Source organism: Trachurus trachurus, assembly GCF_905171665.1.
Source record: "Trachurus trachurus genome assembly, chromosome: 6".
Taxonomy (NCBI): Eukaryota; Metazoa; Chordata; class Actinopteri; order Carangiformes; family Carangidae; genus Trachurus; species Trachurus trachurus.
The window spans coordinates 170,363-192,309 of NC_139897.1; the positions used below are offsets into that span (position 1 = coordinate 170,363).

The 21,947-nt window shown below is 41.9% G+C and overlaps 1 protein-coding gene and 1 pseudogene across 2 annotated transcripts; one reads left to right on the forward strand and one right to left on the reverse strand.

The window, feature by feature from the left end:
• The first annotated feature begins 4,932 nt into the window (after positions 1–4,932).
• On the forward strand, positions 4,933–9,652 carry LOC310987264 (netrin-4-like; annotated as a pseudogene). The gene is made up of 7 exons: positions 4,933–5,055; positions 6,519–6,646; positions 7,886–8,051; positions 8,173–8,285; positions 8,432–8,500; positions 8,894–9,064; positions 9,510–9,652. The product of its transcript is annotated as a netrin-4-like (transcript).
• A 3,573-nt stretch (positions 9,653–13,225) lies between these two features.
• LOC310986752 (methionine aminopeptidase 2-like) lies at positions 13,226–21,121 on the reverse strand. The gene is made up of 11 exons (XM_083972813.1): positions 20,932–21,121; positions 20,068–20,181; positions 19,773–19,835; positions 19,071–19,173; positions 18,208–18,369; positions 17,790–17,971; positions 17,458–17,552; positions 16,202–16,298; positions 16,002–16,105; positions 13,922–14,037; positions 13,226–13,815 (listed from the first exon to the last, which is right to left on the reverse strand). The coding sequence occupies exons 1-11, from the start codon at positions 21,104–21,106 to the stop codon at positions 13,563–13,565; spliced, it is 1,464 nt and encodes a 487-aa protein (XP_083828939.1). The 5' UTR covers positions 21,107–21,121; the 3' UTR covers positions 13,226–13,562.
• Between the last annotated feature and the right edge of the window lie 826 nt (positions 21,122–21,947).

Consider the following 21,947-nt stretch of genomic DNA (forward strand, 5'->3'; position numbering starts at 1 on the left):
GCAGCAGGGTCAAAAACCACAACTGAACCACACTGACACACAAAAGTTGGTCTTCATGTCCTTGACTGGGGGAGTATGTTCTAAAAATGCTCTCCACTAATTAGCTGATCCTTTACAGATAGTCTAACAGGCCATCAATGGGATTCTGCAAAAAACTCCTCCACAGCAGACATGCTCCAACTAACAGCAGCTAACTCACACAGCCCTAAATCTAGGTTTAAATCAGATATATGGCATCAGAACAAGGAACTTCATAATGTAATGTGACATGTCTTATTAACAACTGCATTACATCATCAACACAGGATTGCAGTAGCTGTAAAACCAGATCAAAGTTACCAAACGAGATGTTGTGAGTCATCAGAACATCACAGATGAAAATTCTTGGGTTCAAACTGTGAGCTTTAATTTGACATGCAACAAGTTCAATGTCAAGTAGATTAAGAATTCAGATTATATCACACAGGATAAACACAGGGTGGCTCCAGGCCTCTGGAAAAGCATATTATGTAAACTGAAAGCTGTCTTCTCTGAAAGCTGTCTTACCCTGACTACACTAATTGGGATATTAAATGGGCAGTTTGTGCTAGGATGGAACGGCAGAATTTGGCGGAAGGATGAAATGCTGAGCTTTAAACTGATATACGAGACATGTTTGACCCGAGGCAGATTAAAGGTAAAATTGGGTGTATGAGTGTGTGTAACCACAGAGTGGCAGCAGCTGTGACACCAGATGAAAGTTACACAAATTTGAAAGTGTTTTGTGAACTACATGGTGATTAAAAATGAATTATGTTGGGTTGTGTGAAGAGGGTGGAATCCAAACTTTAAAGGGATAGTAGCATTTTTTAAAGTGGGGTTGTATGATCTACAAATAGCCCCTAAGTACTTTAATTGCAGTAGAAGACTCTCTACACTCCTCCCGTTAGCAACGCCAGCCCATAGCCCTGCCCAGAGATTTACAACATACATTGTTGTGAACAGACCCAAAGAAACGGCCTATTTTCGTGGCCTAAAAGAGGTTTTACCTGGAAAAAAAAAACACAGTTCCATTGTTCACTATAATACAATTTTTTCCAGCCCCTCAAAGTGCAGGAAAAACACAGTTTTTATTTGGACCTAACCAACTGCTGATCGGCAGGCGCTAACCCTGGGCGGAGGGATACGTGAGTTGGTTACGTCCAAATTAAAACTGCGCTTTGAAGGGCTGGAAAAAATTATATTATAGCGAACAATGGAACTGTTTATTTTTTTTCACTTAAAACCTCTTTTAGGCCGCGAAAATAGGCCGTTTCTTTGGGTCCATTCACAACACTGTATGTTGTAAATCTCTGGGCAGGGCTATGGGCTGGCGTTGCTAACGGGAGGAGTGCAGAGAGTCTTCTACTGCAATTAAAGTACTTAGGGGCTATTTGTAGATCATACAACCCCACTTTAAAAAAATGCTACTATCCCTTTAACTAGATGTTTATCATGTTGGTTTTGGGGCATTTCATCGAACACTTTTAGTGCTACCCTCACGGCCAATTAAAACTATGCAGGAATGAAGGCCACTAGCAGTGAAGCAGGTGATTGATAGCGTTTTTTAAAAGCTAATGTTACCAGCACTGTGACTGAAACAACTTTCTAACAACAATAGTCGACATTGCTGTCGGTGAAGTAAGCTTTGAATACTTCAATGTAAGTTCAGCGTCCAGATTCAAACTTCCCAGTTCAATAATACATAACAGGAATGTTTTTCCCCATTACAATAGACATGATTAATATTCTCTCAGCAACAAGGTTGTGGGTTAGATTTTCAGGCCTTTCTGTGTATAACAGTGGTCTCCTGTTGGTTTTATTACAGCTTCTCCTAATTTTGGTCATCTTCAGTGTGGTGTCACAAAGATCTTGTCACATATCAGTGGTCCCCTGGAGCATTGCAGATGTTGCTGCAGGCAAGATCCAATTTCATTCACTAGGTGGCAACATTCCCCTACTTTGTGAAATGAAAGATATTTCCTTCAGTCAACAACCCTGCACCAGGTCAGATCAAATAAATTTTCTGTTTTCCAGACACAGCAGCAAAAGTGTCACACAGAAACAAAACCCAACATTCATGTCATGTCAAATGTATTGATAAAAACAATATTTTATACAGTACTACTGGGGCAAAAGGTTAATGGGGGGAAACTGAGCTTAATTCACAGTAATTTACTGTCAATAGTCTGCTAGTAATGTGATCACTCTTAGTTTGACTCCAAACTGGAAACAACAGTTCACATGTCAACACCAAGCCAGATGTGCCATCTGCAGCATTAGCCCACAGCCGGGCTCTCTGAACCCACTAACATAAAAATTAGACCAAGAATACAAACTTCATCAGTTTTTGCTCCTAGAGTTTTCTGACTGGACAGCTCTTGTATGTACATTTGCTCATGGAGGGGAGAGAGAGTGTGGTTGTAACCATTTTTGTGTGAACACCTGTAATTCACAGAATTACTGAGTTAGATTTCTCCAACTTTTATCCAACTCACCCCTTCAACCCCTGGCCATCACCTCTTCACCACAAAAGGTTTGGAGGTAAAGACATGCTGCCATCAATCAAGAATAGTAACAGATGGGGGGTGGTGTGTAGCTCAGTTGGTAGAGCAGCCGTCTCATGTGTTGAGGCTACAGTCCTCACTGCAGGCGGCCCCAGTTTGAATCCCGCATCGAGCAGCCCTTTCTGTCCTAGTTGATTTGACTGCATCTGAACAGAAAACAGCATTAAGACACAAAAGACTCAGTTAAAACAGTTTGTCTTATAAAGACAGTCACAAATCAAATTACAAAGGCTACTATTATTATTATTATTATTTTTTTTTAATGTTATAGTGGCCACAGTGTCAGTCAGACACTGACTGAATATACAGCCTACTGGGGGTGGAACAAGAGACATGTAAGCAAAGATGATACAGTATCCAACATTCTGGAAAAAGGGAAAAAGGGAAACCCCCCCCACGACGGTACATCAACGAAAGGCAAATTAGAGGACATTGTGTGTCAGGTTGGGGATAACAGGACCCAGATGCAGACAAGATACAGGTTTCAGGTGCACAAAAAGAGTTTATTTTACTTACAAATTGCATGGGGAAACACAGGAACACATGGAGCAAGAAACGCAGACGATCCGAGTCCAACAGGGAGACACCGAGGCTAATACACAAGGCAAGACACACAGGTGGTGCAATCAAGACAGGTGAAACACAGAAAAAACAGAACAGGAACTAAACTTAACTAAACAGGGGAACACACAGAGGACGTGACACCTTTGAGTGCATGCTGCTTTCTGTCATTGGTTCTGAGAAGCCACTTGAGAGTAGTGCCACAGTTGGAAGTATATTGTATTTGTATCTGAGCTTGCTGTTGAAGTAGTGCAGTTCCCTGCCCAACCAGAGGGTGGCGCGTGCGCTGTGAGAAAGATTCTCAGCCTGAGTTTACTCTTTTTGGGTGGAGAGCTTCTTTTTACAGTCTATGGTGGAGAGACGTTGCCCGAGAGCACACAACTCGCCCACTGAGAACTCCCGGTATGGAATATGCACTCTTAGAACCAGAAATTCACAAAAAAAAAAACTCTAGTACAAACTGTTAATGTTGTTGTCAGGGTGAAACATTGTGTGAGGCTTCGAGTGGAATGAGACACCTCTGTTAGCGGGTACAAAATGCTAATGCAGGCGCCATACCTGGATGATGTCATCTCCGACCGCTGCCCGGCTCATTCTGATAATAGTGATTCCGCTTTGGCTCGGGTCCAATTTTAGCACAACTAGCCGGAGCTTTACAGTAGGTTGTGGAGAGGAAGCCTGTGGAAGCTGAACTTCGTCCAGCTGCTCATTTTGTTCTGACAAGTCGGAAACGAAGCATTAGCAGTAGCAGCAAACCAAACCGTGCCAGGCAGCGGTCTGAGATGACATCATCCAGGTCAGAGGTTAGTAGGTCAACCTACAGACCCCGGATGTTGATAACAGCTAACCCTGGACTCAGAGGGGAATAACACTAATACCCAGGGTTCTAAATGAACTTTTTAGATCACCAGCATTTCCACTAGTTTATTTACATTCGTACATTGTACTGTGTTTCCCATGAAAATAGCATGTTTTTAGCCTAGCTATCATACTGACAACTGAAATACTTTCAGGTATTGTGCCTCCTCTATTACAGTTTTTCTCCATTGGTTTGGCTTATTTTTCAAAACAGAAATTAGGCTACATTCTCAAAACAACATGGACACACCTCCAATACTTGGCAAATGTTCACAAAAGAATTGTATTTCTCATTAATTTCATCACATTGTAGCCTAAATGTCTTTGTACATCTTTGCAAATGATTAAGTACAGACTGTGTGATGTCAAACCTTATAGGCTACTCTTACCCTAAATTCCTGTATTTATTATTTTATTATTTATTTATTTTTTCAGTTTTATACACAATTGTATTCTGTTAGCTGGTCAAAAAAAACAAAAACTAGTCCAGTAACTATTGTCAATGCCTTCATTGACAATAGTTACTGGACTAGTTTTTTTTATTTTTTTGACTAGCTAACAGAATTGGGCTAAGACTGAGGTGGACATGATATTTCAGTGTTTCTCTTCTATAAAACACATTCTACATTTGGGGGCAGAGCTCTGTGGGAAACAGTCGGGGAGAACCAGCTGGACAGGGGGCCAGGATTTGACACAACACCGACAAGCACTGAGAGCCAGGTAGCATGTCGCTGCAGGAGAAGCAGGTCCGTGCAGCTGATCGATTCTGAGTCGGTTCTTATCACATGACATGCAGTTTGCTTGCTGCCTCCCAAAAAGTTGAGCTTTTTCATCTGTGCACCGCGGACATGCACGGGAAAAAAAAAAAAAAAAAAACCGCAACGCATTGTCTGCCGCCGCTACGGCTTTACTTTGGTTGTGAGCGGGCATGTGGCACGTCTACACGTTGCATCTGAACGGCCCCATGCACGCACACAGCTTCAACCAAGCGGCCCGGTTTGGGAAAGGGGCCGCAGGCTACCGGCAGCTCGCGAGTCACGAGCGCGAGCATGTCGCGAACGACGTGTTGGAGTCCCCTCTCTGCTGTAGCGTGAAACACCGGCCTGTGCGCAGCCAATGGGCGTCTGATATGTCATCACGTAGCATGCAGTGTTCATGGGAAATGTAGTAAGTGCTGCCAGGGGGACAAATGACCGAGAACAGTAGAGCTCTGGCCGTGATGATTGTCTCATGCACCACTGGCCAAACTGGCTAGTAAGTCTTTATTAACACCCGCCAAAATGACTTTTAACCTGAATTTGGCGGGTTGGCGGGTGTTAATTTAGATCCCTGATCATAACAAAATATTGGTGAAAGGAACGAGTTTCGCGGCGGATAATGTGTTATTTAGAGGCTGCATTGCGTGCCCCGTGTATTTGCAATATATGGATATACACGGCTCTCGGCTGGATCTAATTTCGTCGGAATGACTTGTAATGACACCAAAGTTATCTGGGTGAGTAAATGATCGTATTTTATGCTAGAAATAATGTCCGGATTGTAAAAAATGGTGATTATCCTTTAACATTTGTGGCCGCGGTTGGAGGTGGCAGTAGGGGGGCCCTCCAAGGTGCCACTTGCCTGGGGCCTCCGGTGTATCTAAACGCCCCTGCAACAGAGCACCGGTAACATGGTGAGCTATTTAGAGCTGGATTCTTTGAACATAGCTTGCAGAAGCACCTGCTTCACCAACAAAACACTCTTGTACAATTTGCTGTGTTGCGAACATTCACTCAGACCAACAGTTTGTTTGTCTCAATTTGTTTGCTGATTGGAATATTGCTCCCACCACTCCCACATTACTCAGCTGGGCTCTGATGTGCTGCTGAAGCTGAGGGTTGCAGTGAGGACTGGATATTAGGCCATGGCTTTACCCACCATTATGGGGATTTAAGGATGTGGAGATCTTGATCATAGTGCTCAGCCTATTGGCTATAACAGCACATAGTCTCTGTCATGTTTCCACTGTACTGTAAATGAAGAATAGAAGCACGAGTTAAATTCCAACATGGCTTGGGGCTTTGTACACATGTTACACAGGTGGTAAAAGACTGCATAGCATGTAAACACTGATTACAGATGCCCCTATGTTGCAATACACAAGTAAAATGTGCTTCAAGAATAATTGAAATTGGTAGAAAAACACAAGATGTATACAAAAGGTAGGTATATATAATATGAGATATACAAATTTTCATAGATAAATCATACAGTCATAAATTAATCATCATAGGGATGTGTATATGTACTGTATATGTTGTTAGGCTTATGATGACCTACCCAGGGTGATATACCTCCTAGATCAATTAACAAATAGCAGTGAAACTCTCAAGGATACATGAATCCCACACAGTGAGAGCTGAGTACAATAAATCATGCGTTTGCAATACTTGCTGACAATTTAAATATGCCCTCTGAAACACTCAAAGTGTGTGGGTAATGGGTTATTTTGTGTCTGTTGTGTTTGCTTGGCAGGTCCATGGTAAGTGTGTGTTGCAGACACAACACAGCTGGTGACCACTGTGAGCGCTGTGCACCACTCTACAACAACCAACCCTGGCAGGCTGCCAACGGCATCATGGGGACACCACATAAGTGCCAGAGTGAGTGATGAGTCCAAGAGAGTCTAATGCAGGGTAGGACAAACAGCATGTAGACCTATCTCCAAAATGAATTTAGCATCATAAATCCCATGTAACATTTTAGACACTGATGCTTGATGAATAGCAGAGCAGTTCATCTTGTAATGTCAGCTGCTATAAGAGCCAGCACCACTATCACCAGGTTTTGCAAGATGAGCTGAGTGAAGAAAAACGTCGCATTTGTCCTTTCATGGTAAATGTGCATGTGTAAGGGTAAGGGTTTCTTCAGGGACCCCGGTCGTCCATAACGGCCCCTGACTCCTGCAAACATAAGGCCCTCTGTCTCATCCAGAACTCTGTCTGGATGAGTGCCGGCTGAGAATTCCAATCAAGAAGAGCAGCCTTTGATATTTGGAGGACGGTAATGGATATTTGATTTTTTTTTTTTTGAGTGTGTGTGTGACCTTCCAAATTAAAGCAGATTGATTTCTCTTTGATAAGGGTATTTTCACTCAGCACCTTTCTGCCTGTGATATGATAGTAGGAAGACTCCAGTCTGCTCCTTTGCAGGAATGACAGTCCTGTTTTGGAATGCGACTGTAATTTCAAATAATGGAGGAATTTCCCATGGTCCATGCAAGCACATTTTTCCCATTCTTTCCCTTCCCCCCCACCAAGGACGCTGCTGCATTTTTAAAGGTACATTGTGTAGGAATTACTTCCATCTAGCGTTGCGGTTGTATATCGCAAGCAACTCAATCGTATTTTTCATGCTGCATTCACATGAAATTGGGCAGACGGCAGACGGACGACAGCCGCTGCTCGCAACGGCATACAAGTGGTACACGTGACAATATGTTGTCATGGCGATGTCGTATTGTTTACCTGACCCACGTTTTACTGGCTTTCTCTAGACTTCTGTGACTAAAATGACATCTGGTTTGTTACCGACGGCCGTCTGCCTGACTGCACCTGAATGCAGCATCAGTGTAACGCTACTGTTTGTTATTGCTGAAGCTACTGGAGTATGTTGAGCACATATGCCAAACTTGTTGCTTGTTACAAAGTGATGATTAAATACATTTAACTTTTATTCTGCCACAGGAGTTCACTTTGTATCTTCATGTTTCTTTTTGTTTCATATGCAATCTGAATTATGTATACTGACTGCTTGCAAGTTTTGCCAGAATCAAAATAAATGTGTTTTGGCTGATGGACAGAAGTGTTAATATGCATCCTCTTGCTCTGTGTCCCCTGCAGCCTGTCCCTGCAACCCTAGCAGCGGAGAGTTCACTTGTAAGCCTGCCGTCAGAGGCCCTCATTGTGACTGTTGCATGATGGGATACTGAGGGCTTCATGAATATGGCTGCCGCCCATTCGACTGCACAGGGGACTGTGACCCCTATACTGGTGACCGCATTCCTGGGTGAGAGCCAAGACGTAGCTCTCTGTATTAGCACATATAAAAGTGGATAAAGTGGTGTTGAGTTAGAGTATTAACCCTGACCGGAGCCCTGGCTCTGGCTGGTTTTATCTCTGTGCTGCAGCTCAGATGTGGAGGTCTTCTATACAGCCACTGGCCACATGGGACACAGCAGCAATAATAGTGAGACGGCACTCTTTAGGGTAGAGGAGCTTTTCTCTGCACTGCACCACTCTGGTGAGTCGCAGGTCATATCACACTTCATACTCTTACTTCATACTGCACACTCATCAACCCACATCAATAAAAACGCAGCTCCTTTGTTCTTGATCATCTGTGGAATGATTGACTTTAATCGCATTGATTGTGTATCATTTTTCCAGAGAAATGTGAATGTGTAGAGGTGACTCTAGGGAGCCCCAAACACTTCTGTGCGGCAGAGTACGACTATGGTAAGCTGTGTTTGACATAATGAATGAATTGATCCTAACAACATGATATAATCTATGGCATCTTAATAAAATCTTAAAATGATAAAATGCCTGCTGTTGTTCCACTCCACCATTTGTCATGATTCTTAAACTTAAAGGGGCAAACACAAACATGCAGGTTGAATAAACACATTCTTTCCTCATCCAGAATCAAAAGTGTTTGAATAATCTTAACACATGAGTAATTGCTAGTGGTACTCTTCTTCCCCCCTTTTGTTGGTGCATTGCTGCAGTTTGCAGTTTTTTTCAGTGCCCCGATGAACAGTAGAGTGATTTTGATTCATAAAATGAGTGGAGTTCTCCTATGAAATCTCTCTAAGAAATGAGTGATTTATTGATGTGCTTCCCTGGCAGTGCTGCAGGGGGTGATGTCAGCTCACGGCCAAGGCTCCCATGCAGAGGTGGAGGTCAAGGTCAGGAAGGTGTTATACCAAAGCCCTCAGATGATGCTCCAGAGGGGAAGTGTCACCCTTTACCCAGAATCCTGGACCATCAAAGGGTGCACCTGCCCCATTCTCAACCCAGATCAGTTGTAAGCAGTTTGCACTAGAAACTTTATTGCTCACAATGCAAGAAGCTGATAATTAGTTGACTCCTATGTAGACAGTTTCATGCTGAATACTATTCTTCTAGTAGAAGATCTTTGTAGCTCCTTAAAGAGACTTTGAGCAAGTGCCAGTAACCCAGCATCACTCATTGAGATTAGACATTTACAGCTTGAAGACGCGAGCCACCTCTCTGTTATGAGACCATTTCACATCTGACACTTCACAATAATCCTTTCTGGCAACATTCATCTGAGCCAGCCATTGCAGACCAGTATTTAACTCACTGTTAATAGTTATATAATAACATCTTTTCTTTTTACACAAGGGGCCTCCCACAGTGATTTTGCCCCTGTTCTCTCTATTTTAGTGGCGTTCTCAGTAGACTTGACATTCACTGATGCTCTGCTCTGTCCTCTCTCCAGGATCTGACTATGTAGTGGCGGGTCATGGAGACTGGAAGATCGGCCGACTGATGGTCAACACCAAGAGCCTTGTCAAACCGTGGAAGTCAAGCCTGAAACACAAAATCCCGCACATCCTCAGGAAAGGCTGTGGCCGCTGGTAGGACATCATTAAGAATGGCCAGAGGACAGAGGGAAACAGCTGTGACATAGAGATGATGTGTTGGATGAGTGAAATAATGGAATAGTGTGTGAATTACGCATTGCTTGGACATGAAAGTGAAAGCAATGGGGGAAACATGCACAAGACAGGGGTCACACATAGATCACAGAGAGCAAAGCACACTTTAAAGACCTTCATCCAGACAAAGCAACCACACCTCGGCTCATCATTCTCTCCAGATTATTCATAGAGCAGGAAATAACTAATGTCAAATACTCAAGTTATGCAGATTCACTCACTCGTTCGCACTCACGATTATACACATACAACTATCATGTGTAGTATTTTCAGATTTTACCAATAAACCGTGACAATTATTACACACTGGACCTTTAAAGGGACATTGTGTAACTTCTCCTGTTATCTATTCACGAGAATCGATTATTTGGTTCAAAAGTCTGTTTTTCATTAACCAGTAATCCCCCCCATCAACAAAGTGAAGTGTTCCTTTCAGCTCTGAATGAGCCGTTCATATCATTCATATCTCCATGGAGCGGGTAAGCTCGGTGCTGCTGCCATGTGGTGTCTCCATGTTTTTACGTCCAGTGGCAGCGTGACGGTAGGAAACCACGGAAACTCAGCGGAGACACCGGAGCTGTCGGCTCAGGTCGAGGTGGCATCTGTGAAAAGTCACCGCGGTAACGCAGTGAGGAGGAATGGAGCGTTACACTGATGCTGCATTCAGGTGCAGTCAGGCAGACGGCCGTCGGTAACAAACCAGATGTCATTTTAGTTACAGAAGTCGAGAGAAAGCCGGTAAAACGTGGGTCAGGTAAACAATACGACATCGCCATGACAACATATTGTCAGGTGTATTGTTTTGCCTCGTGCTGACGGACCACTTGTTTACATAGAGGCTTGTTTATGCCGTTACGTGCAGCGGCTGTCGTCCGTCTGCCCAATTTCACGTGAATGCAGCATGAAAAATACGACTGAGTTGCTTGCGATCTACAACCGCAACGCTAGATGGGAGTAATTCCTACACAATGTACCTTTAACTTTAAATCTGCCAATAGCTCTGATTATATTATCCTTGTGGTCTCACATTTGCGATAAATCATGAATGAGTCAACATCAGTGTGCATGTACCTGAGTGCAGATGAGTGCAAATGCTTGATGTCCTTGGTGCTAAGTCATAGATGGGGTAGGTCTGAACAAATAACTCCTGGGATGAAAAACAACAACCGAGGAATCAGGCAGCTTCATCTGAACAGCTCTGCTCTGCTCTGGCACACTCACTGCTCACTGCTGTCTGACAAGAGTAAAACACACTCCACTCCATCCTTTCTGGGTGTACATGCAGTACATACAACCAGCTAAAGCACTTGCCATTGTGTTCCACTTCAGTTACAGGAGTGGACTGTCTGTCAGGCTGCTTAAGTCAGACTTGATTATGTGGAAATTTTACTGCTGTCCTCAAAAGACTTACTTCTAAATGAGGAGGAATCAATTTGGCCCCCCTCTGAACATGACCCTGTGGGTGCCGTGCAACACTGGCAAAGCTTTAATGACCAGCCATATTTATTTTTCAGTCTCTTTATTAACATACAAACAGAAACACAGGAAACATGTACACAAAATCAGAAAAAAACAAAAATATTCTGAACCAAATGGCTCAAGTCAGTATTTAATGTGACCTCCCTTGGCACTGAGCGCATATTGACCTCTCGCTGAGGCTGACCTGAAATCTCTTCTTATATTACACCAGGTTTCCACCAGCACTTTCAGAGTTCTTCTTAAGATTTAGACTGTCTCTTATTTCCCATACTGCTTCTATAATTTTCAGGTCTTGGACTCTGGAGGTCAGTCTGTGACTGTCAGTTTTTCATCAGCTGCTTTTCTCTCCAAATATAACTTCACTGCATTAATAGTTGTGCTTGGGATCAGTATTATTGCTGAAAAAGTGCTGTCTTGGCTGCTACCCGTCCACAAAGATCATCCCCATGAAGCTGTTACTGTAGATGCTGAGCCAGGTCCTTACTGGACTTCTTTATTCTCTCAAAGAAGAAATTCTAATCAGATCTAATGATTATTCAAAATTCTTGATAACACATGGAATACTACATCTTTAGTATCCAGTTTGTCTGCTGAAATCTCTTTGAGAGTTACATTGCTGATGTCATGTAAAATTCTCTGATCTTTGGCATCTTCAATGAAATGATGTGATGTGAAAGTTGGTTTAGTTGGTTTTATACATATTAGCCAGCTTCCAACTCATACAGCATGTTTACGGTATGTGATTCTCAAGCATGTCACGGTGTGAACAATTATATTAAACAGGGTTCCATCCCATTTAGGTTTAAGAGTCAGGTTCTTGCTCGAATGTAAGGGGAGGGCACACTGACGTCCGTAGAAGTTGTTTTTCTCTGTTTTTTTTAATGCTGCATACATATCTTATGTATTTTCTCTTTGAATTCTAATAAAGAGACTGATAAATAATTATATCTGATCATTATAGCCTTGTTAAAACAACAAACATAATGGGGGTGTGAGATTTTTGCACAGCATTGCATGTGTTTATGATTATTAGAGCACACACAGTCTCTTAACATATGTTTCTCTTTTTGGCGTGTGGCTCCTGCTGCCCCAGAGTTAATATGTATTAAAAGCCTGGGTATATGACATCACAGTGTATCACATCAGATCGTCCACAGGCCATTTTTAAGCATGGCCCAGTTAAGAATAGACCTGGTCAGCTGTCTCCAAGGAGAAGGACAAACTATGTGAGGAGGCATGATGCATCCCTCAGTCACAACATCACTGCCTTGTCCTTGTTACAAAGACTTTACTAAAGCAAGAGAAAACCAGGAGGACATTTCCCTGTAAAGGACAAAGTGGTGATTTAGGGTGCTTGAATGTGCCCTGCTGTCATTTGGATATTTGTACTGCTGTTTCTGTGTCCTGTATGTTCCTTTTTTTTTCTTTTTTTTTAATCTAAATTGCATAAACTCTGTGTCGGTGTGCTCATTCGTAATGCTCCTGGGGAAAGTCTATTTCATTCCATGGTCACATTACGCTGAAGCACAAGGCTATGAATAGCCTGATGTGTGTTCCTGTGTAACCCATGTTTAAGTACCGCCATCCTTTGGTTAAAAGAGAGAAATACACTTCTACATGGTTAAGACATTGACATCATTGTTAACACTGAGTTGCCACTTTATTAGGTCATGATGTTTAGTTTTTGCTAAACCAGTTTTAGAGAGGTTGATTAAGCTTTATTTTGGAGGTTGGAGGTTGTGGTGCTGTTGAAATTCATACAGAGATCCTCTGTTACTTTGCCTACTGTCATTGACAATAATTAGTTTGAAAAACAACCTATTAATCCAGTACTAATACCATTATCTGTCCAATCAACTGCCCTAAACCTGTTGGAACCAAAAACTAATATTCTAACCTACATGAAGGAGAAAGTATCACAGGACTGATGGGTATGCATAATAAACTGGCCACTGTGTATATACTCATAACATATGCTAGGTTGTGAGATATATTCATCTGGACACATCATTCAATGCAAGATTTATAATAATTTATTTCTTATAAAAAGTGCCTCATTTTTTGCATATATCCTAAAAGCAACACATCAAAAGATAACTAAATTGACAACTGCTACATTTTCTCAAAGATAATGTCCTTTGTCTACTGGCTTATTCCTTTGGGGGGAAAAAAGTGGTACTACTAAGCTACTGCCATGACACAAGTCTTTTGCTCTTGCTAACAATTACCTAAAGGTACTCAAGCTGTGAAAATTTAGGTCAGAGAAATGTTGCATAATTGAGATCAGTCTGAAGAGTTTTGTTGTCTCTGAGCTGTCATGCTCCCTCTGGTTCGCCTCCACTTCTGGCACATGCTTAGTAGTCATCTCCTCGACTCACTACCTCCTTGCAGGTGGGCCTGAGTAGGATGGTGTGCTCATACTGGGCGGTGTAGCTGCCCTTGATGTCACAGAGAGGTGGGTACGGGTCTATGATGCCAAGGTCACACAGATTCTTCAGCGCCATCAGGTACTTGCTCTCACCGAGGCGGTCCAGCCAACGGCGGCAGAAGGCCAAGGTGCCAAAGTTCTCATTGATCACATTCAGCAGATGTTTAGCCCTCGGAAGTCTGCAGCAGAGCAACAACACAGAGAGAGGAATGAGAGCGTGAATCTATGAAACCAATCAATCATTTTGTCAATAATTCATATTTAGAATTTGTTGAAAGCAGCAACCTTATTGGCACATGTCCAACATTGAAGTTCTTCATGTAATGTGAGCACTCCATGTCGTCATGGACTGCACCTCTTCCTGTGCTACCGAATGTCTCAATGGCATAAGCTTCACCTTCCTGAGAGGCAGAGAAAAACAAAGACACACACCCACTCTCACTTTGTTGCTGACATGACAATTCCACATCTAACTGTAAAGCACGTAACCATTCATGCAGCACTGAATAAGTATGACATTAGCCCTCTATTGCATAGTGTTGCCATATGGCAACAATTACTTTATCTTAATTTTTTTTTGTTTTTACAGTTAGGTGTGAAAGGGGGGTTTTTACTTTGAAGGACATATCATTTATGAGGTCAAATGGCCAAGATATCCTGTTTGCCAGTCCCTTTTGCTCATGGACATTTGCCATGTAAACATCATTGTGTGGGGCTCCCGAAGACTGTCTTTTATTCAGAATTTTGGAAAATTTTCATCAAATAAAAAATTGAAATCACTATCTGGGGAAATTAAACTTTATTTTTTTAACATTTAATTCAGTTTTGATGTAATAGTATTTTTGTAATATCCTAAAATACATTTGTTGCCATATGGCAACAGTATGCAAATATGGAAAATTCCTGGTGCATTCAACGCAATGGAGTCCCAGTGACTTACATAGCATGAACCTACCCTGAGACTATGTTTACAACCTTTTCTTATATTTTAAAGGTAAAAACTTTATATTTTTTTTAATATTTTGTGATTAAAGGTATTTTGTAACATATTATCTAAATGGACTTATATCTTCTAGATGACTGAATGAAATGAAATAAAATGAGTGATTCAATGTACTTCATTGAGACGGGTTCCAGGTTCTCAGACATTTTAGATAACTGTTGAAATTATACAATGTTTTTATTGTATAAATGTTTGTTTGTTAGTTTTGGTTGAGTATGAGATGGATTTGTTGAGTGTTGCTTTAAATAAAATTAGTTTTTGGTCAGAAATGTTGATTTTATGGGACTTTCCACGATTGCATATTGTTTCCATATGGCAACAATTTACCAACAAAAATATTTCTGTTATTTAGACAATTTTAAGTAATAAAAACATGCAAAACATTTTTTACCATGCCTTAGTAATATTTCACGCAATAGAGGGTTAGGAGGAAGAACAAAACCACTCCAGGAGGCAAAGAGTACATTGAACAAAAACTCAAGTTGTGACTGACATATTCATGAAGTCTATTAACGACAGCAGTGTCCTTTCTAGAGCGGCGCCTCCTGCCATTTGATTGGCTGGGGTTTCATTGACATTTTGTGTCTCTATCAGCATGTGGCTGTTGTTGGAGTCCCTGTGGTATTAGCTGATAAGACTGCAACACCCTCTCTCACTGCACCGATAATCAGTCAAAGTGCTAGCAGCCTGATGGCACACCCAGCTGCCACTCTACTCGTGCACTCTCAAAGAGGGTAATGCCTCTGTGACACCAACATACTTCAGTTAAATACACACAACACAAAGCTGCCACATCAGCCCCTTTTGAAGCATCAGGTAAAAAGCTTTTGCCAATTAAAATGTCCAGTTCTATCCAAATAGTCATGTACAGCAGCTGTGCAGGTGTAAGCCAGGCATGGATCTCAGCTTAGGACAGGGAGATGTAAAGTAATGCAGAGCCGTGTTTCTCCTTGCCTGGTAATGAACTCTGGATGCCCACATTCAGCGCTGTTACAGTGAAACAAGGGGGCTGGAGTTTAAACACGAGCTGCTACTCGATGCAGCTGGTAATTCCATTAAAGGTGTAATTAAAGTGCTGACGAGGGTGACTAAGAAGCTGTTAGAGCGATGAATTGGAACATTTCTCCACACCGCATCGTAACCCTAACCAGCTGCATGTTCTTCCAATTACACTTAAGAATTAAAAAGTTTGTTTATATGCAAGGTCAAACATCTCTGGAAGGTTTCATTTCAGACACCTCAGTAAAAAAAAAAAGCCTACAGCCCTGGCCCGTGCTTTACAATCTAGTCATATCCATATGTCTCAGTTAAAATGTATATTTATATTTGAATAAAATAAGCTGTGTTAATTGGTGCACAAACCTCCATCCTCGTGGCCTCTCCGCCTTTAACGATAGGGACGGTCTTCCCTGAGTGTATTCTGTACTGTCCAATGGAGTGGCCGTTCAGATTCCTGATTGGCTTCACTGTAAAGAGAATAACCACGTACAGTACAGGTTTCACAAACATGCAGCAGCTCTGAACATGCACGTGAAGTACAGTGATAAATGGCCTCATTTTACCTTGATACATTTTCCCATCTATCTCCACTTCATATGACTCCATGACCTCCTGAATGGTCTCGCCGACGTCACACAGGCGCACATCGATTCCTGCAAACTGGGATGCAGTCAGAGGTGTTAACACACACATCAGTCCATGCAGACAACTTTGTAGTGAGAAATATGTGTTGCCCTCTTTGGTGATGTGTCTCATTTACACGCAGGGCTGCACCACAAGAAACAAATCAGAATCTAACAGCTAATATATGATTAGTAGTTCAGTAGTTGAATAACTCCACTTTAAAGACTATATAATTACGACGGAGTATTAGGGCCACATTGACAAATAAAAAAAATCACAAACAAATTTACGACTTCATTCTCGTAAATTTACGACTTTATTCTCGAAGTCTGTGTTTTTTTTTTCTCAATGTGGCCCTAATACTCTGTCGTAATATAATATATTGTTACATATAATATAGTATGTTGTTGCTTGACAGCTAGATACTATTTTAGTGAGCTACTATACTATTTAACACCTGTATAAATCTGTGTGTATGTGTCACACGTGGACTTGAGTTTTGAACCAGGTTATAAGTAGCACAAACCAATAACTAATCATGTGATGTCCTTGTTGATATTTGTTGCAATTTTCCTACTTTGCCTACCTGCTGATTAATTGACTCACAATATACTATGCAGTTACTATTTATGTAGATAGTATATTTAACCTCTAACAATAATATTGTTAGTTTATTGCATTATTTGTGCTGTTTTTAAAGTAATTTATCAAGCATTTACAAGAGCATTTCAAATTCTCTCACATCAGCTGTATCTGTATCTATCACTTATCATATGCATCCGTTCTTGCACTTAACTTTGAGGTGACAATAAAATGCACCTGGGTGGGAAGATTTAAGATCAAAATCTGATATTATGCTAATCAGTGCTCTCATTGTGTTTATATATAAGTTAATAATTGTTTGTCATCTCATGTACAAGTGTATGTCATGCTAATAGGATTCAATCCTCACCACATGATGCCCCTACCATCTCAAGAATCATTTTAGTCTTCATACAGTAGTATTATTTCAAAGATTAAATTGTAACAAATATTACTCTATGGATGAGTATGAATATATAGATGAATATAAATGTTCTCTGAATATTTGTTAGATTCTCAGGATTCTCATCTCTTCAGGATTTTGTGTTTCATAGTATTAAGTGTAACCATCAATGCAGAGAAGCATCATGCATGAGAGAAGGAGCTGTGTTACCCTGATGCCGGTGTTAGTTGCATCTCTCACAGCCTCAAGAAGCCCGTCATACTTTGGATTGAAGGTGACAGTGAAGGCACAGTCTATTATTCGACCTAGAAGACCAACCAGTTTGATTGTTTAGAACAGTTATCATGAGGTGATCATTTTTGTAGAAATGGTCCATGTGTATTAATTTAGAGAAGTGGAAGTTAATTAACTTATGAGAACAACCCCATGCAGTAAGAATTATAATTCAATCGTTATTTTACTGCATGACAATAAATGCAAAGTGTGAAATGGCACAGCATAACTCCAAAGGCTCTTAAAAAAGTTATTAGCGCGCGCTTTACCATTGATGTGTGTTCCAAAGTCAATTTTGCAGACGTCGTCGTAACGCAGCACAGTGGGGTCTCCTGCGTTGGGGGTGTAGTGGGCAGCACAGTGGTTGATGGAGCAGCCAGTGGGGAAGGCCAGCCCCGCCTTCAGCCCATTTTCTTTAATGAGCCTCCTGGAGCAGTCCTCCAGCTTCTCACTGCCAGAAACAGACGGCAGCACAAAAGAGACAGTAAGATGACAGGAACAAAGAGACTGTTGTCAAAACAAATACAGTAGCAAGAGTTTGAACCTACAAAGCAGTTCTCCTGCTTTCTGTGACCATTTACAATTATTTTAATCGTATTAATATCAGTCCAGAGTCGGGATGAGGGGGCCAGGATTTTAAGAAATTTAAACAGGAGCCCAAGGACAATATTCCAGTGCCTGTCTTACCAGATGTCAATCATGGCCATCCCTGGTTTGATCCAGCTCCTGACGTAGGAGCGGACCTGTCGGTGCGCCTCAGCCGCCTGCCTGAAATCACTCCACATCTCCTCGTTGGCCCGGTCCAAGGCCCGCTTCTCTTCACTAGTGGTGCGCCATGCTGCACTGCGCCTGGTGTGAGGCAGAGGAGGCACACCACAGAGAGGAGCCACTCATTACTTTCCTATTGTACAAATCTTAACCCTGAGGATATTACACACACACGCTACAACTCCACTACACTCCATGTAAACAGGAAATGAAACTACATGGTAAAGAACGCACTAGGGATGTCACGATTATAGATTTTCTTGCTATGATTATTGTCAGAGAAATAATCACTGTATTACGATTATCACGATTATTATGCATCAGTACATTTCACAACACTATGAATGTGTAAAATCAAATATAGTCAAAATATAATTACATTAGTAATCTCTTAACATAGAACCAGTTATTAATCCCCTGTGGGAAGTGTTTAAAATATTTAAGTCATTAATTGCCATCTATACCAAATATTTAAGTTAATTTTAATCATTTTTTAAAATTACAAATGACACGCTAACATTTAAATTCCTACCAATTCAGCGTTACGTTAGATAAATGGACCAGTATCTGTGCATTTTCCTTTACTTTGGCGCCACATCTGCAGATATGGTTCCGACATAATCTTTTTCGGAAAGTGACGGTATTTAGGAATCTTTACAATCAGTTAATTGTGGCGTTTAATACTGCGATTAATTGTGAAAACCACTAACCATCCACTAATAGAAAGCAAAAAGCAGAGATCAAAATAAAACAAAGCATGTCACACAGTGGAGGTCACATACCCATCTTTTGACGGGGGATATTCACATTCCTCTCCCTTTGGAAAGTCTCCATTGGGATACAGCTCACAAATAGGGACTGAAGGAGGGTCAGTCTGTCCCTTCACTGTGGCCCAGATAGAGAGGAGGAGAAGCAGCAGGAAAGAGAGGAAATAAAACACAAGTTACCCTTCCTAAATTCACGACACTGATATTTTAACTCCGCTAAGGAATAAATGTACACTTCCTGACTTACACATCTAATTGAGTGAGCTACAGAAACCCAGGACAAGGCCACTACAAAAGCACTTGTATCAAACAGCAGGTTATATTGATCTAGGTATGTGAGATCATGTAGGACTTACTCGGAGTTCAAACTGTTACACTGGCTTTACTGTAATGCTTCATGTATGGGTTAATGATGATTCTGCTCTCATTAATTTAGGATAATCTGCTTGTCATGAAAGGTCCTGTAGCAGTTTGTCCTACACCTCCTGTGTCAGTGCTGCATCAGGCCACTCATGTGACACTAATTAACTGAGTCAAACTGCTTTGGTGCAACTGTTGTATCATCAACCAAACCAGCTCATTCATTATGATGTAGCTGTGGCCGTTCTATCTGGTCATTTCAAGAGCAGGTGACAATGGAAACGGTTTTGATCTGCAGTTTCAGTTCAAGTCAAAGGAGCCTCAGAGTAATCAGAGAGATGCAGTTTTGTGACTTACATCCTTTCTTCTTTTTCTTCTTTTTCTTCTTTTTTCCAGCTGAGTTCTCTCCCTCGTCCCCATCTGTTGAAAGCACCATTAGTTTCAGTCTGTAAAGTGAGAAATATTGACAGGGGCTTGGGCACTATTCCCAGTGTGCTACGGAAAATCAAATATTTCATTGGCGATATGAAATTCTACTGTGCACTCTCTCAGGGACTTAAATTTCAGCAGAATCACCAACTGCAGATGATGATGATGATGATGATGATGATGATGGTAGAGTTGTTAGTGGTTGTAAGTGGTGACGAGTTACCTTCTTCTCCATCCTCCTCTCTCTCCTTGTCCTCCAGTGTTTGCTGCTCCAACTGATTTGTCACATCACCAACACCTCCAACTTCTCCACCCCCCTCAGCCTCATTTGTCCCTGCTGCAAAGTCACACGCCGTCGTGCATACATGTGCAGGTGAAACACGCACGTGTACACCAGTGGCATACATGCACATGCACGGCATGCACACAGACACACAAATGCACACACACAAACAGTGAGTAAATTGTTCAGGGTTCAGAGTCACTTCAGAAAGTGCATCCTCTACCTTCCCAACTTGGCAGGGTCTGTGCATAAATTCTTTCTATAGCTTGAGAGTCAATATTCTCAAGGGCATATGTAGCTTGCAGCATTATGACATTTAGCCCTTCAAAGACAGTGCTGTGCAGACCACATTTAAATTAGGGCAGGTTCAACAACTGAGGCTTTTTTGTGATTTTAGATTTCTCCTTTCTGAGGCTGCAATGGTCATCACAGTTTTTTTTTTTTTTTTTGCATGTGGACACTTCTATTACATAATTTCATGCAGCTTAGGGGGATTTATTGGATAGAACATATTTAATCTGGAGTAAAAAATGAAATGTTATTCCACCCATATCTTCAGATAAATTCTTCCAGACTGTTTTGGTGGTAAATAGCGTTTTTCAAAGATTGTCCCGTTTACAGATGAGCGCCCTCACCTCTCAGAGTTGGAACAGCTGAACAGGACTACAGTGCCATCTGACAGGTTGAAAAGTCTCCTGTCCCGCATATTTGATGCTCTTTGCTATATCGACTACTGGTGCCAGAACAGGCGATTTTGTGCTTATTTTATCCTCGATTCTCTAACCGCAAAGTGATGCCTCCTACCTGGTGCGGTGGTCCTGCTCCTCTTCTTCTTTCTTCTCCTTTTCTTCACTGACTCTGGCGCATCCGCGTCTTCTCTCTCCTCGTTCAGGTCGTCTCCGTTGAGAAGTTGAGGCTCCACTTCGTGCTGTAGCTGTACCTCCGCCATGATCAGCGACTGAGAGATGAAGTGACGCATAAGCTGCTGAGAGCCTCCAGTGGTCAAAGCAGAAAAGAGTGCTGGAGGCAGCTGAACCAATAATGAGCTATTAGACAATCTCCGTGCAACAACTTGACCCGAATAGAGGGAAGACGATCTGCCTCTGTTCCGAGGAGATAAAAACTTTCATTCATCATCATCATCATCATCCCCCCTCACCCCACTGTACTGAAAAAATGACATTTTAGGACAAACAGTTCCAGGAGCAACGCGATCCCCGTGCATCCATCCATCCATCCAGCACAGGCTGAAAAAATGCTTCTCTCTCTCTGTGTGTGTGACCATTATGTCCCCATCCGCCGCACTGCATGCTGGAATCATCATTTCCTCTGAATGTGTGATCGCGCTAGTTTCAGGTTACCTGTGCACACCTGTGACCTCCTGCTCCTCTGTCACTTCTCCATCTACGTTCCCAAAACGCGCGACACCTCGTCTGCTATTGTGAGCTGTGTTTTATTTGGTACCTTCACAGGTATAGCCTATAATGTATTGCACTATAATGTAATGCCCGGATCAGATCATTTTAATGGTGCGTAACGCGAGCATTTGTAGAACTGAGTATCCAGGCAACGGGCCCATGCAGCGCAGCGTGGACAGACCTATGGGACAGACAGGTGCACTTTCACCAGTGAAAGGTGCGTTTAAAGCACGTCACTCGTGTCTCTGCTATCACAGTGCTGACCCTGCGTTTTTCTTCTAACAGGAGGAGGGAAGTTAGTTTTTCTTTTTCTTTTTTTGAGGGAAAGGATGACTTCTGGTCAGCTGGCAAAATACAGAACAGGTCCTGTGTATTTCTTTGACCAGGTGGGTTTAAGACGAA

Coding starts and splice junctions, on each gene's coding strand:
- LOC310986752 (XM_083972813.1), bottom strand. CDS start 21,106: ATGCGTCACTTCATCTCTCAGTCGCTGATCATGGCGGAGGTACAGCTA. Junction 19,836..20,067: donor AGAGGAGGATGGAGAAGAAG/GTAACTCGTCAC, acceptor TGCTTTCAACAG/ATGGGGACGAGGGAGAGAAC. Junction 14,038..16,001: donor GAGAGGCCACGAGGATGGAG/GTTTGTGCACCA, acceptor TCTGCCTCTCAG/GAAGGTGAAGCTTATGCCAT.